The sequence below is a fragment of the Daldinia childiae genome (assembly GCF_008694065.1).
Source record: "Daldinia childiae strain JS-1345 chromosome Unknown Scaffold6, whole genome shotgun sequence".
In the NCBI taxonomy this organism is placed as follows: Eukaryota; Fungi; Ascomycota; class Sordariomycetes; order Xylariales; family Hypoxylaceae; genus Daldinia; species Daldinia childiae.
Window position 1 is genome coordinate 1301472 of NW_022984647.1, and position 15579 is coordinate 1317050.

General features: G+C 47.2%; 3 protein-coding genes across 3 annotated transcripts; 1 reads left to right on the forward strand and 2 right to left on the reverse strand.

Annotated features, from left to right (window-relative positions):
* Nucleotides 1-206: 206 nt before the first annotated feature.
* On the reverse strand, nt 207-1335 carry GL218_06273 (D-arabinitol 2-dehydrogenase [ribulose-forming]; the record flags this gene model as incomplete). Its single annotated transcript, XM_033582980.1, has 3 exons — nt 207-504; nt 565-955; nt 1011-1335. The coding sequence occupies 3 exons, from the start codon at nt 1333-1335 to the stop codon at nt 207-209; spliced, it is 1014 nt and encodes a 337-aa protein (XP_033434122.1).
* Nucleotides 1336-6004: 4669 nt separating this feature from the next.
* GL218_06274 (Sorting nexin-4) lies at nt 6005-10980 on the forward strand (the record flags this gene model as incomplete). The annotated part of the gene is made up of 7 exons (XM_033582981.1): nt 6005-6042; nt 6121-6176; nt 6239-6343; nt 6396-6547; nt 6606-8973; nt 9461-9756; nt 9820-10980. The coding sequence occupies 7 exons, from the start codon at nt 6005-6007 to the stop codon at nt 10978-10980; spliced, it is 4176 nt and encodes a 1391-aa protein (XP_033434117.1).
* Nucleotides 10981-12303: 1323 nt separating this feature from the next.
* Nucleotides 12304-14862, reverse strand: GL218_06275 (Protease KEX1; the record flags this gene model as incomplete). Its single annotated transcript, XM_033582982.1, has 2 exons — nt 12304-13087; nt 13139-14862. The coding sequence occupies 2 exons, from the start codon at nt 14860-14862 to the stop codon at nt 12304-12306; spliced, it is 2508 nt and encodes an 835-aa protein (XP_033434116.1).
* Between the last annotated feature and the right edge of the window lie 717 nt (nt 14863-15579).

Genomic DNA, 15579 nt, shown 5'->3' on the forward strand with positions numbered 1-15579 from the left:
ATGCATTCGAGGTATGTAAAAGCGCCGTCTATCGCATCGCCTTGTACATTCGATAATACACCCCCCATGCCAAGTCGTTATCATCAAGCACCTCCAGCGCAGAGATCGTCGTCCCTAGCAAACAGCCATCGCATCTTGCCAGTCTAGCTATAGACGCAGTATCTATCCCACCAGCCAGTCTGCTCCTCCTTTCGTACCCATGCTCTCTACCAAGCAGCGTGCCCACCGTCAATACGCAGATCCGCGCCAGTCATAAAGCGGCTGGCGTCGCTGAGCAGGAAGACAGCCGCGCCGCGGTAGTCCTCGGGTTTGCTGAGCTTGTTCAGCATGTTCTGCTTGGGCCACTCGATGGCGCGGTCGGGGAACTTCTCAAACAGCTTCTGCACCATCTCCGTCACGATGTAGCCCGGCGAGATGGTGTTCACGCGGATGTTCTTGACGCCCCATTCCATCGCTAGGTTGCGGCCTAGCTGGATTACGGCGGCTTTGGAGGCGTTGTATACGCTGGGAGGTGGCTTAGCTCGTTGATGATCACTTATACGTGTCTGGGGGGGAGGGACTTACGGGCAGATCAGGCCGCGGTTTGCTACGGTGCCGCTCATGCTGGCAATTAACACTATGCTTCCGGGCGTGTCGTTCTGGTACATGTGTTTCGCCACGGCTTGCGCTGTCATGAGTGCGCCTGTGACGTTGACTCCTAACATGCGGTTCGAGTCCTCAGCAGTATAATCCAAGGCCGGAGTTTCCTGCTGGATACCAGCAGCCGCGATCAACCCGTCGACGTGTCCCTCCTTAGCGACGATATCTGCGGTGATCTTGTGAAGTTTGTCGGGTTCCTCCAGGACGTCGACTTGGTGGTAGCTTAGCGAGGCGCCCAGTTCCTCCTTGGCTCGGCGCGCTACTTTTTCAAAAGATGAGCCGGCGCCAGGTTGGGGTTGTCTGTCGAAGACGTGTACTATTGTTCATCATAGTCAGTATCTCTCTTAGAGAATTTGTCTCGTTCTAAATACCTCTCGCGCCTGCTTCTAGGAGAGCTTCTGTCTGTACTAGGCCCAGCCCTTGTGCTCCGCCAGAGACGACAATGACCTTGTCTTTTAAGCTGAACTCAGGCAATATTCCTGGGGGGCTGCTCTGAGTTAGGTCCACCTTGGTAGCATTGGCCGTAGTGTTGTGAAAAGACCGCCGTGCTGGTTCCTGGCGAGCAGGTAACCTACAGGCTGCTATTCCTGTTGCTCTGGCTGTGATTCCGCATGGGGGTGTTACACGCGGCGTGGCGCGGGCGAGTCTTCCCACTGAAGGGGCAGCTCGAGATATTCTTGGTGCAAGGTTCGACATTGTGAGTTGGTCTAGTTTATGGAGGATTCTTGGTGTAGAAGACCTGAGACGCCTGTGAATATATATGTTCTGGGTGACCCAATTCAAATAAGACTTCTGTCTTAATTATGCGGGCCAACGTGTGCCTTGTTTGAGAAAGATAACGATCTGCTGGGCTAGGAGGCGTGGGGTGGGCAACGACACGGGTGTCCGGGAGCACGAATAAGGAGGGTCCGGTCCACGATAGCACAATAGTATGGCATAGGCAATGTGTCGGTTCCATATTGACGAAGGGCAAGCTCGCAATGGGCGTCATATATAGCGAAGCTTTAGTCCCCTGCTCTGGGAGCTATCGTGAGCCAAGAGTGCCAGTTCCGCCAAGGTGTTTACAATACCCAAGTCTAGAACCCCATCTCTCTTTTCTTCTAGGAACAAAGCTGCAGGAATAGCTCTTAGAACTAACGGTGAGGCAAATTAGAGAATAACAGGTGATGAGGGGGCTCCGCTCCCCCCTTGGGATAGAACGAGGGGCCGAGAGTTTGGGGCCTTGGGACCTTGGACGAGGGTTTGACAGCTCTAGAGCTAAGTATAGTCTTCTCCACAGACGCAGTAACATATTGTACCATCATAGAATCGGCCTTAACCAGGCTGGCTGGGGTGAGGAGACCGGTGAAGGTTCGGAAATCCGATGTGACCAAAGACCGACGAGTATCTTACTACGTACGAATATGGGTTCTCGGTGACAATTCAAGGCTGTTTAACATTGGTTAATAGACACATGATGGTATCGTACCCCACGTGCCTCGCTGGTGAACAAAGAGCTTTGCTGATGAATCACCGGATGGATCTCCTAGAAGCTATGGTTTACATAGATGCTTCGGATTACCTATTCAGGCAATCCTACGACCAGGAGCCAACGGGTCAACAAGGTGGAGCTTAATACGATCCGCTAGCAACGTCGGCTACCTTATGTATTCTACATAGTATAATCTATCATCACACACAAGGTTAACCGTACCTCGTCAAAAAACTTAATGATCACGCTTGAGACTAAGGGGACTAACTAGCAGGTGGGAAGGTTAGGCTGGAGCTCGTTCTGTTTTACTACTAACCAGTCGAATCAATAAGATAGTCAGGGGTATAACATTTTTGTCGATATAAACCGACGCCACATGATCGCATCTACATATTCGCCTACATATTCGGCTCGCTTCCCATGCATCGCTGCCTCATTATGAACACAGTTTAACCTAGTACGTACATGTGTATGCATACTACCTATATGATGTATGTATGTGATGTGTATATCGGTATACAAGCTGCCAGTCTCCCCCGCATTTCCATGTTTTTTAATATTTCTTTTTTCCCCGCGAACCCTGCAGATAGGGAGGATTCTTGGGTTCGTCATGGGGTTGGTTCATTCCGCCCGTCGTCCAATAGTGTAACTCACAGAGAGTATTCCCAACTATTAGTGTTGGTTCTGGCGCAGGTTCCGCAGCATTAGCGTTCTTCCAAGACTATACGACCGTCGACGGCACTGTTTACAAAGGTCTTGTCTCTTGTAAGATCTGTATATATACGGATTAAACAGATATCCTCTAGCCTTTGTTCTGCTATTATTCTCTTCTGCGATTGGGTAAGTCTGAGTCTGACAAGGCCCGTCTATCTACCTAAAGGGTTATATACCACAACCCTGCCTCCCCGTTGTTGACATGTCAACTGGAACAATTTGATAAGATTACCGGCCCGCTGCCGTCGAGGGAATGCGACAGATCAATCCGGCATTTAGCGTAGCCATCGGAACATGTCAATATACTCACCAATCGTCTCGCCATCCCAGTGAAGCCCCCTTGCTCCGATGCACGTCCAGCCTGGCAGAAAAGACCCCTACTGCAGGATATTATTGATGAACGATCCAGGATTTCTTTAATCGGGAAGCCGCTCATATTAGCAGACTTTAGATCACGCGTTCCCCCTCCAGATGCAGATATCTTGCCACCGAGGACAGATAAAATAGGCCATCTAGCGACAGTAACATTAAGGGTCTTGTCTCTGCCTAGCCCGTCTATCCCTCAGCCCTATGTGTCTACCTATGAGGTAACCCATTATAAATAACAGCGGTTAGTGCGGGTGAGGGAATAATTGATGCTAGTTACAAATAGCCAAGTGGTGATGCTTCTTTTTCCCCGGTCAAAAAACGGTACTACCATCGCTCCTGTGCGCCTAAACCGTGCAATAACTGGCTATGGTTCATTATTATCTGGAGTACAGAAGCGTCCGCGAAGAAGAAAGAGTGAGAAATAGTTGCTGTTAATGAACGAACTGCCGGGTTGAAAGCACATCAAAACGATTCAAACCCTACCTATTGCCGTCTCGGACCTCTCTCGCAAAGAGTAACTCTCGCGAAGCTGCCCGGTTCTCTCTATTCTCTGGAGGACTCGATGTTTGGGGTTAAAATGGTTGATGCCCAATATGAGGAAATCAAGATATCCAATCCCAAGGTTAAGAGATAGTCAGCGCTCTCATTGAGTCGGCCTATCTCGGATATGTTGAAGACGAACCTCTGGAAATAACAGTTCGCTGCAACATCTTTATTAGGGATTAAACTGAAACCGTCCTCGAAGGTGATACCGAATTGTTTGCCTCTCCGGAAACATTGCGGGTGTAACCTTCACGTATCTGCCTCCCATTTCTATTAGTTTTCCAACTCGTCACCTCGACATCATACTGCAGGAAGAAACACAACAGAACATAGATGTAATTTCCCTGTTTATATGCTAGTGTGAATAAACCCGATTATTTAAGCATGATCGGTTTGTAAGTATAGGTAGCTTATTGATAACCGACCGGAATACTCTCAGAGTCACTTGAAGAAATCAGTAACATCGCATTCGCTTAAGACTTCGATAACAATGTTGGACTAAAACCCATAACTACAATCTGTAGCACGTAAAACCACTGACCTCAACCTGCATGCGAAGGCGTTCATTCGGGTTGTGAGAGTTTACCAAATCAAACGCCGTCTCAACCCGCAATTGACGTTATGTATCAGGGTCCTCCCAGCTGAATGCCCGAGACCCAATAGCCATCACCACGGATGCCGTCGTCCAATGAAACGATATCCTAGAAGCCGCAAGCGACGGGGATATCGGCATGACAGCTAAGCTCTAGGTAAATCAACTTCGCTGCTCCGGCCAAAACCTGCTTTCGATGACGTATACGGCAAGATACGCAGTCACATCTAGATAAGATGTGCCGTAACGTTGCCTAGCCACGATCAAGGCATGTGGGAAGTGCTTGCTGTTCTAGAGCGCAAAATACTGCATGTTAGAAATGAGATATATTACCCTTGCGACTCATGCATACTATAGCAGAGTAAATATTGCAAACACGGCAACCCTTTAGGTACCTATTGTAGATGCGGAAACACGTTTGGGATAGTATCTTGCCACCTGCAATGTGGCTAGCAAGGTCACAAAAGGGGAGGACACACACACACCTTAGGTAGTATTCATCTGGCACGTGAGGACTTTTCTTAAGTGCCATATTATACATACACAGGCGATTATATCGTAGTTTCCATTACCATGCGTGATTCTATACTAGGAATTTCTCAGACTATTCCGAGATCATCCGGCCAATAGTTGAATTACACATGGCCTATGTATATAACATATAACCAACTTGACTTCAATACGCGGCAATTGGAGATGAGAAATTTATAAAACTTGTCAAATGGAGATTTGGGGGAGCGAGGTTCTTGAGGCGAAATTAGCTAACACGATGAATCCTGTTTCTTTTGGGCTACTTCGTTGACTAGGTTAGGTACCTACTTATAATTCTCCCCTCTATTTAAAGAATATGCATGCACAAACGACATTTTAACATCAGGTTAGGTACTTAAGGTATCATGTCTTCTAGTAGCACGAGAAGGCAACATGGAGGTGCCGCTAGTTAGCTGAGGGTAACTTAGAAAACACTAAGGGTACTCGAGGAAACAGAATTGTCTTTTCTTATTATAATTGAAAGTTCAAGAATATTACTAAGGTATGCTTAACTGAAGCTAGTTTTTTGTATAACTATCTAAGACTTGGTTGAGTTAATAATTATACCTAAGATATTTCTTTTTGATCAGTAAGTTGTAGTAGTCGTAGCAGTTAACTAGTTAATATTTAACTTAGTTACAATGAATTTTTTCAACTATGTACTCTTACCAACCCGCCTAAAGTTAGGTACCTCATATAATACATCAACAATGTACAATTACCTAAGTTAAGTCATATATAATGTCTTCCGCTCGATTTATATAATGCTCTTATGTTATACCTGTAAGTTTTCTTTATTGCATAAAGTCTACTATATACATATGTGTTCAACATGAGCACTTCCAGAAAGAATAATAGTTCTTTGCGCCAAATTCGCACTATGAAGCCCACATAAATTAGCCCAGCTGACACAGTTCGTAATACCATCTTCGCACATATCTCAACTGCGCCACAGCCAGGGGCAAATAGGGATCTCCATTTCCTTTTTCAGCGGGTTTTAGTTTTTAGCAGGGCTCCGTTTGTGGTTACCATTCATTCATATGTCGAATTTGTTCAATTCACTCCTTAGGTACTAACCGTAGAAACAATTATATGCCGTATCTCCGTTGAATGGCTTTGTTACGACTGGCTTTTATGCAGTCCTGATGGCACGTGATGGGGGTTCGAGGCTGACGTCTGTCTGGTAAGTTGTGATGAGCATTTGAACTGAACCTTGGGTTATCATAAGAGGTAGTGGCTAACTTGGCGTGTGTGTATGTAGCTTTCTCGCTTCATATATCTGGTTATCATGTTCATTACAGAGACATTCGTTAATAGGTACGCTCATATATAAACTCTTACATAAATAACTATTATATTCAAAGACTCACATCGGATAGATCAACCACGACTGTCCTCATTTTTACTCTTATTCATCTCAGGCACGGTAGCTTTCATAGCTAGCCTGTTTTCAAAATGGCTTCCCGGCGCAGATGGGAGATTTGGTAAGTTCATATTATCGTTCTGCAAAAAGCAGTTTCTGACATTGCGTTATAGATTCGGAGGCGGTTCTGAAGGGAATGCAGTCATCCATGCCACACCGCCCTCGCCGTTTTTATGTTCCTTGTATAATACTTCTTATTGTCTTCCGATTGGAGATCGCACACCAAGCCCTAACTTATTTCCAATGTGCTTCTGAAGGCGTAGAGGTAAAACACATATCTCTCTACAACTACTAAAGCAACGCCTATGTCTAACGTATCTTAGGCTTTTCTCCCTATACTCCTAGCTGCCTATGAGTTCTTTTTACACCGTGCGCCTACGATTGTGTCTGATGAGCCTGAAGATATGTGGGGTAACCCGTTAGACGACTTCAAGAATTGGCTCATAAGCTCTCCGATCAATGTCCTCGTTAGTACTATCGTGTTTAGTTATGGAGTTTTTATGACAAGCGATTTTACTTCAAGGTCTACATACTTTTGTACGACCTATGGAAAGGGAGGTACCCTCGTCCCATTCTTGCAGTGGGTGGGCGTTTTCACCGATGCGGTCATTATAGTTATGGCATGGAGGGTGCTTTCATGGGCGCGGACTACAAAGGGTCGTCTCCAAACGCTTGGTGGGATCCTGCTCATGGCATCTGCTGGTGTCTTGCTTCTATGTCTAGAGACGCGGATATCTCAGCATCGCGAAATCATTAACCACCATCCTTTCAGGGGGATCGGCTCCCTCTACTTTTTCGATGTTTTTAGCACAGGACTGCTTGTCTCCACATTCGTTATATCAATGGCACTCTGGGCTTGCGATTCTACTATATTAGAACCTACGGCCGTCGCGACTTTCACTTCTGGTATATTGGCCAGCGTTCAGAATGTCTCGTTGATCGGGACATACCAGCAGACCTCATCTAGTCAACCGGTGATAGTGCTATCTATTATCTCTGTTGGTTTTGTCGTCTTTACATATGCAAATAGCATGAGATGGATTGTCGTCTTCAAGCGAGTAATACTCCTGTGTCTGCTTGCCTGTATTATATTCACTTCAACGATTTATGCTATATTCAAAAATGGGCAATTGGATCGCCATCCTGTTGACGAGCTTGTTTATAGGAGAAGAGTAGAAGCAGATCGCTGGCTCCGACATGCAACTGTCAGTACTACACTGAAACTTGCTGTTACAGAATACAAAGATCGTCATCAGGGACGCGACCCACCACCAAACTTTGACAAGTGGTTTGAGTACGCACGGCAGCGGAAATCGGTTATCATCGACAAATTTGATCAGATCGAGAAAGATCTCCAGCCCTTTTGGGGTATGAAGCCACAAAAGATCCAGGAGGGCTTGGAAAAGTTGTATGGGTTACCGGATATTGCGATTATTAAAATTGCCGATGGCCAAGTATCCTACAAACTGCCCCCACTGTCGCCTCACAAGGCGGTGGTAGAATATGCGGCATCGATGATTTCAACATTTGTTGAACACCTCCCTCCTATGTCTATTGCTATTAATCTAAACGAGCGACCAAGAATCCTGGTTCCTTGGGATGATGTCCATAGATTAACTATGGCGGGAAGTAGGGAGCGGTTTCAGCTTCTTCATCGTATACATAAACGTGAGGGAAAGGAGCCAAATTTGGCAAGGGATGGTCGTATCGATACGGCCAAGGTTGTTCTCGAGCCGGATACCCAAACATACGTATCTCCAACGAAGTTTCGACAACTCGAAGCCTTGGCCTGCCCGCCTGGTTCTGCCGCACGCGGAGGAGTACACTGGGACGTGAGAGATTTCTGTCCTTCGTGTGTGAAACCTCACTCCCAGGGCCAATTCTTGGAAGACTGGGAGATGTTTCTCGACCCGTGTCATCAGCCGGACATATTCAACCTCCACGACTTTCACACGACGCCTCATCTCTATGACTTGCAGCAAGACCTTTTGCCAGTCTTTAGTAGATCAAAGACGGATAGTTTCAACGATATTCTGTTCCCGCTTATAAGCCCTTACTTACGGGGTCCAGACGATGTAGCGTTTGAAAAGAAGAAGGATATCGTCTTCTGGCAAGGGGACGCCAGCGATTCGCGAGTCATAACGCACTCTTCGCTTTTCGGCGGACACCGGCATCGATTAGTCCATCTTGCAAATAACGCCAGTGCTGATGATGTGATATCTGTACTTCTCGGCGACAAAGTCGATGGGAAGGACAAATTTAAATACGAAAAGACGTTACTAGAAGAGGCAAATGGTCCTCTACCTTTTCAGTTCTCTTTTACAGATGACGGGACTTGTACGGATGCAAAACATTGCCAGCTTCTGCGAGCTGAATTTGGCTTCAAGGAGCCGGTTAAGGCATTTGATAACCGATATATCATGGTACTTGACAACGCGGACGGGCCATCTGATCATCTACTTTGGATTCTTCGGTCCAATAGCGTACCAGTGTTGTCAACTATCTTCCGCGAGTGGTATACAGAGCGGTTACTGCCGTGGGTACATTTCGTGCCTGTTGATCTACGCTACCACGGTCTACATAGCACATTGGCATATTTCATCGGTCTTAAGAATCGAGGGCCGATTAATGGGAAATCTCGGCTTACCCAGGGCCGGTTGGAAGACGCGCGCTGGATCGCGGAGGAGGGGCGTAAGTGGACTGATAAAGCTATTAGGAGGGAGGATATGGAAGTGTATATGTTCCGGTTGTTATTGGAGTGGGGACGAATTATTAACGAGGATAGGGACAATATGGGTTTTGTATTATAAGAATATATAGAGTAATACGTATAATGTCATTAAATAATAATCCGTGATTTGCATAAAGCTTAACTTGAAATATTGCATGGCGTGACGTAATCATATCAGCCCTCGAAATACTTAGGCTATGTACCCGATAGGCAGCTCTTCGACTTTGTTCACCCCACCTGAATCATCTAAACTCATCTAAACCAATCCCCAATCTCCAATCCCACATCATCAACCTTCAGCACCTCTACATTCAACCATAACGGCGTTAATCCTCTCGGAGTAATAGCGCATTTTACTATAGCTCATTCCGATAATATTTTGAAATTAGGAACCATTCACAAATCGTTTATACCAATAGAATCTTTACTATTCAATCTGTGCGCTAGGCTGTGGTGAAGACCGGACTGAGACCCCATTGACGATGGCGGTTATCGACGAAGACACATTTTCCAATATTCCATGGAACAGCAGTAACAATGAGAGCGGAATGCTTGGTTCCAGCTCGTCTACACCTACTATAGAAGCAGAACCCCCCAGCGCTCAAGCCCAACATCATGGTGCCGACCTGGAGCGCCTGGATCCCGGCTTGTCCGGCGACATTCTTGAGTGTATCGTATCCGAGCCTCGTAAGGAGCAAGACGGTACTAAAGATGCATTCGTATCATATTTAATTACTACTCATGTAAGGCTATATTTGGGCTGCTGTACCGTGGTATCATATCTATATACTAAACCACCGACATAGTCAACATTCCCCTCCTTTCAAAAATCAACATTCACCTCCCGCCGTCGCTTTACCGATTTCGTCTTCCTCTACAAGACCCTATCTAAAGACTACCCAGCATGCGCGGTACCACCGCTGCCAGATAAGCAACGCATGGAGTACGTGCGAGGCGATCGCTTCGGCTCAGACTTCACCAACCGACGAGGCTTCTCCCTACAACGTTTCCTCGCGCGCATTACCCTGCACCCCATTCTCCGCCGAGCGCCTATCTTCCATACCTTCCTCGAGTCCCCCGACTGGAATGCGACTATGAAGTCCCGTGCCTCTAGGACTAGCACGACTTCCGACCAGGGGAGCGGCGGCGTTTTTGACAACTTTGCCGACACCTTCATCAACGCCTTTACCAAGGTTCACAAGCACGACAAGCGGTTCGTCGAAGTTCGCGAGAAGAGCGACAAGCTGGATGAAGATTTAGGGCACGTGGAAAAGGTCGTGGCGCGGGTCGCCCGACGGGAAGTAGACCTCGAGACGGATCTGCGGGATCTTACAGAGCAATTCCAAAAGCTGATCACTCTAGAACCGGGGGTCGAGAGTGCGGTACACGGATTTGCAGCTAGTGTGGAGGACACGGCGACAGGGCTGAAAAAGCTGCGCGAGCACACGGACCAGGACTATCTAGGCAGTCTGCGAGACATGCAAGCGTACAGCCTCGCGCTGAAGAACCTGCTCAAGGCGCGCGAGCAGAAACAACTCGACCACGAGCAACTCACCGAGTACCTAAATAAATCAACAGCGGACCGCGATTCGTTAGCTTCGGGGTATGGGTACGGGAGCGCGGGAGCGCTAGGCGGCGCCGGGGGCTTCATCCGGTCTAAGATCGAGGACGTGCGGGGTGTAGACCACGAGGCTAGCCGGCGCGAACGCCTGCGCAAGCTTGAGATGCGTATCGACGAACTGACAACGGAAGCCGAGCGCGCGAAGAAGACAAGTCAAGCTTTTGACGAGGAGGTTGTGAAAGAGGTTGTTGATTTCGAGCGCATCAAGCGCGTCGAGCTGAAACGTCAGCTAGGTGGCCTGGCGGATTCGCATGTCGAGTTTTATGGTAGCGTGGTGGATGTCTGGGAGCAGTATGTGCGGGATATGGAGAAGGAGGGGTTGAGCTCGTCGGCGTATACGGGGTGATTTTGGGACGGGGCGAGAGCGGACTGACGGTATAAGGGAAACGGAGGGGAGAGGGAAAGCGCGTAAGAAAAGAGTTAAGGAGGAAAGGCATAGTGTAAGGGAGGGGGGATATGGGCGTTAGGTCGAGTCGAAAGTAGCGTTCTTACATATATGCATGCATACTTGCCTTTCCTCAAGGTTAGGTTAGGTCAGGTTAGGTCAGGTCAGGACAAGGCAGTTGCTGAAAGCCAGGAAGACAGATATATGCCATAGGCTTTAACTTACTTACCCCTTTGAAAGGGCTTAAGGGTCGGACTAGAAGACTGTTGAAAGGTGGCATATGTTAGGTTAGGAGGTACCTACCCAGGTACGTATGTGACTTGGAAGTTGAAGTGGAAGTGGTTATGGAATATTCATACTAGGGACATATAATCAGGCAAGTTACGGCGTTTCTGGGAATTCGAGTTCGTTTCTTTTAGAAAGGGATGAGAAGAGAAGAAGGGTTTTACTTCTTCTTCTACTTCTGCTGCTGCTGCTGAGCATTCATCTATCTACCTGTTCCCTATTCATTTACATACCTAATTACAATGATGCCCTTCGAAAAAAAACTTCAACTTTTTTTTTCTTCGCTTGCTATGGAATTTTTGAGATGTCGAGACAGCTACCTACATTGTGTTAGGTTAAGGCACCTCCTAGCTGTGGGTTATTCGTTGGAGCAGGTCGGCAGGATGTAACCAATAATAAACAAATAAGCTTTAGGTTTTCTGCATTTTGAAAATTCTGCTAGTTATACTTTTTTTCTAATGTCGACTTTTAGTATAACTCTCATGCCAACTACAATCAAACATGAATGAAATTTTTTTTTTTAAATGCATATTAAAATACAGGTTAGCCAAAATGCAAAAAAAGTAAATTGTTGCGACGTGGGCCTGATTCGAACAGACGCTCCCGAAGGAACAAGATTTCTAGTCTTGCGCATTAGACCACTCTGCCACCACGCCTTGGATGGTTAGTCGAGCAAGTGGATAGCCTTATAAACTTGTCCCTTTACGATCCACCTACATGAATATGAATACTTAACAGGTGAGGAGTCACTTGGATATGTATGTGGTAAAATAGAAGCATTTGGATAAGGTATGTATGTATAACTATGTATATTTAATTCGCAATCCCCAAACGCCTTACGAACTATGCCATATGCCAATATTGATAGGTATGTATATACAGGGACAGCAGCGGTAGTAGCAGCAGCACTATGCTACTTATAACGATTCTAGTTTCGAAGAGGCATATCTTGCTTCGAGAAGACGGTTTTTACAAAAGCTCTTTGTTCCACTCGAGACTCTACCTCCCCTCGCTTAATAGCCTGGAGCTTTGCTTCCCCCTGTTGGCTCCTCTCCCTTCTTCCTCATCATCGCTGTCGTCATCGTCGCGACTAGTGATATCGAAATGATTCCTCTCCATTTCATTATCATCTTCGTCCTCGCTGCCACCCGCAAAGGCATCATACAGCTCACCAGCGCGGCGCTTCTGGTTACCCTTCTCGCCGGTTGCGCCTAAGTTATCACCACCGTCATCAGCATTGAGTGGCTCGAACTCGTAGTCGTCGCGAGGGTTGTTGAGGCGCTGCTTGCGGCGCATGAACCAGAACCACGCGCCGAGTCCACAGCAGAAGGCGACGATGAGACCAATAGAGCCGTAGATCCAAGCCTGAGTGCTAGAGGAGACGCCGAATGTAGGAAGGAACGAGGGTAACCAAGAATTTTCAGCAGTAGTCGTCTCTGCGGCTGCAGACTCGGTACCTGTCTCAGAAGCAATACTGTCGCCCGTAGTCTTACTAGGTTTAATAGGGCGTTCAGGGTGGTCTGTTGGAACGGGGGTCGATTCTGCTGTGTTGGTCGCATCTGGGTTTGGAGGGAGGCTGGTTGTAGCGGCGGGCAGAGTAGCGGTGCTTGTTACATCGTGGTTTGCGTCATCGTCTTCGCTTGGCATGGGCAATAACGTAGCCTTAGAGGCGTCGATACTCTCACCCCATAGTTTAAGATGCCAGTCGATAAATTTGCCAGAGTCGTCATTCACAACGCTATCGCGCACAATGAGTGTCCATTTCCCAACTCCAGATTCACCCCTAAAGTATTATTAGCCATGAAAACACCATATTAGAATTTAGTAAACTTACCAGTGAACCACACTCATGAAAGTCCAGTCGTCATAGCCTTCCTTGCTAACATCATGTTTACGTGTAGCAGAGATGTGACTAACCACGTTGTCTGGACTGATGAGATCGACACTTAAGTCACCTCGGCGGCTATGCTCGACGTTCATCGTCACAGTAACATGCTCAAGACGCTCCAGATTTGCTTCTTTGAGCATGTCCTTTGTGACTTCGAAAGTAACCGACAATCCATTGTCGCCTTGAGGAATATCCTTATTGACATGCAGCCACGGGGAATAAAACCAGGCCTGGGGTTTGACGTTTTTCCAAGACTTTGCCGTCTCTACGAGAGCGTAGCTGTCAACCTTGCCGTAACCGAAGGTATGACTGAAATTCTTGCCGATAGTGGTGGGTTGCCAATCTCCGGTGTCGAGGTCTACGGGCACCGCGCTCTGCATTGCAATATATTGCATATCTCTCCAGGATAAGTCAGGGCGTACTTCCAGAGCCAAAGCGAATATTCCAGCAGCCAGGGGCGCAGCAGCAGAGGTACCTCCATGTCCGTTATAGCATTGATTCTCTCCAACATCGGTCGTATGTATAGCATCACCACTGCCACTGCTGTAAGTAACAACGAGCTGAGCCGAGCATTTCTCCGAGTAGTAAGGATGCAATCCCTGTCTGTCGATGGCACCAACAGTGATGCTGTAAATGCTATTCGTATACCCGTCAAAGTTGCAGTTATCTTCGCTCTGAGCACCGTTGCCGCTAGCGAAAACATATATAGATCCCTTCTCAGCACGTCCTTTCTGCACACCGTTCAACATAGCCCTCTTGATAAGAATACCAGGAGCATCCATCGACTGTCCATCATCTGGCGGGCCCCATGAGCAAGAGTAGATATCATTATGTTGGAAATCGTAGTTCATTGCGAGGGCTTCGTCCGCATCCGTGATTAGTTTACTCAGAATGCGAATACCGGCAATCTTGGAATCGTATGCGACACCGACGCCGCAGACGTCGTTCTTTGCAGCACTAACCTCGCCAGCACATCGGGTACCATGCTTATCGTCGGAAAGGGTCGGACGAGGTTCTGGTCTCTGGTCGTTGAAGTCGTAACTACCGGCGGCGTAGTAGTTTGGCTTCAAATCATTGCTGTACATATCCAGTCCATCATCCACAATAGCTACAGTTGCATTCTTGCCTGTAACACCTGACAGCCAAACACCGGTTACATTCACGTCATGTCCAACTTGAACGGGGTTGAAAAGATGCCATTGCTCGTTGAATATCGGATCAGAAATCCCAAGTTTCCCCATCACGAATTTTTGCTTTTCTACTGCTTTTGCATCTGGTTTATCTTCTCGTTTTCCGGGATATAGATCAGCTGGCGGGGGTGGGATGACTCGCTTCTGCATGGGGGCCCGTAGCTTCTGCTTGTGGGAGGATTTTACCCCATCTAGGATATCCGCATTGCCTAGCGACCGCTTGCGCCGACGCTCTTGCAAAGTGCGCCTCACAATATCTTCGCCAGCTTTAGATGTAGAGAATATGTGGTGACCTGGGAGTTCGCCTAGCGGGCCCTCATGTCTCAGACCTAACCGAGACGCGATTAGATCGGGCTGAGCATAACGTTCAAGATGGAGGACGTAGTAGTCGTTAGAGTCGAAATCTCGGGGTTGCAAGACCGCGGTGCCTAATCCAGCCAGGCCACCGACAACCAAGCTAACCAGAGGAGCTAGCTTCATGGTGTAGGATCGAGTAGACGTCGGTCGAAACACCCCGCAGAGCTCAGAACGAGTCGGTAATTATCGATGTAACGAACTTCAAGGAACGGAAAGGCGGGTGAGACGGACACGAGATAGAGTAAAGTAGGTAATTCGATATCAAGTTGGAGGGTAAATAGGTAGTTAGGTGATCTTAAAGGTATTTCGAATATAACTAATCACTGCTAAACGACAGGGGAAAAAAAGAAATAGACGCAACAAAACACCTTTGCTCAAGGCAATGCACGAAACCCCTTTATGAGCCGTAAAGGAATTAACAAATTAGATGAAGAAGAGGCAATCTCTCCATCAATTGATGCAGATGAAAATCTGCTAAATAAATATTACAATACTACCGGCTTGTTTGCCTCATCAACCGGTAAAAGTATTGCAAAGAATGACTGTAGATAAATGAGAGAAGTGGAAGGTTTCACTGTCGTTGTTAACGCGAATGCGCACACGCACACGCAAGTTGGAGGGCTGTGGCGGCGTAATCTAATCGTTATTTTGCGCTAACAGGCCTAACTGCCTAATAGGCAACTCACAATGGGAAAGCCAGGTGTTCCTAAACGCTTCCAAGCCACGCGCCGTTCCCTTTCCGGGACTAGATTAGCGGATTGTGGAGATGGTATTAAGTTATAATTGGTTCTCTTAGGCTATCAAGACCCTTAAATAGGATCTTAGTTTATTGTAGTAAGC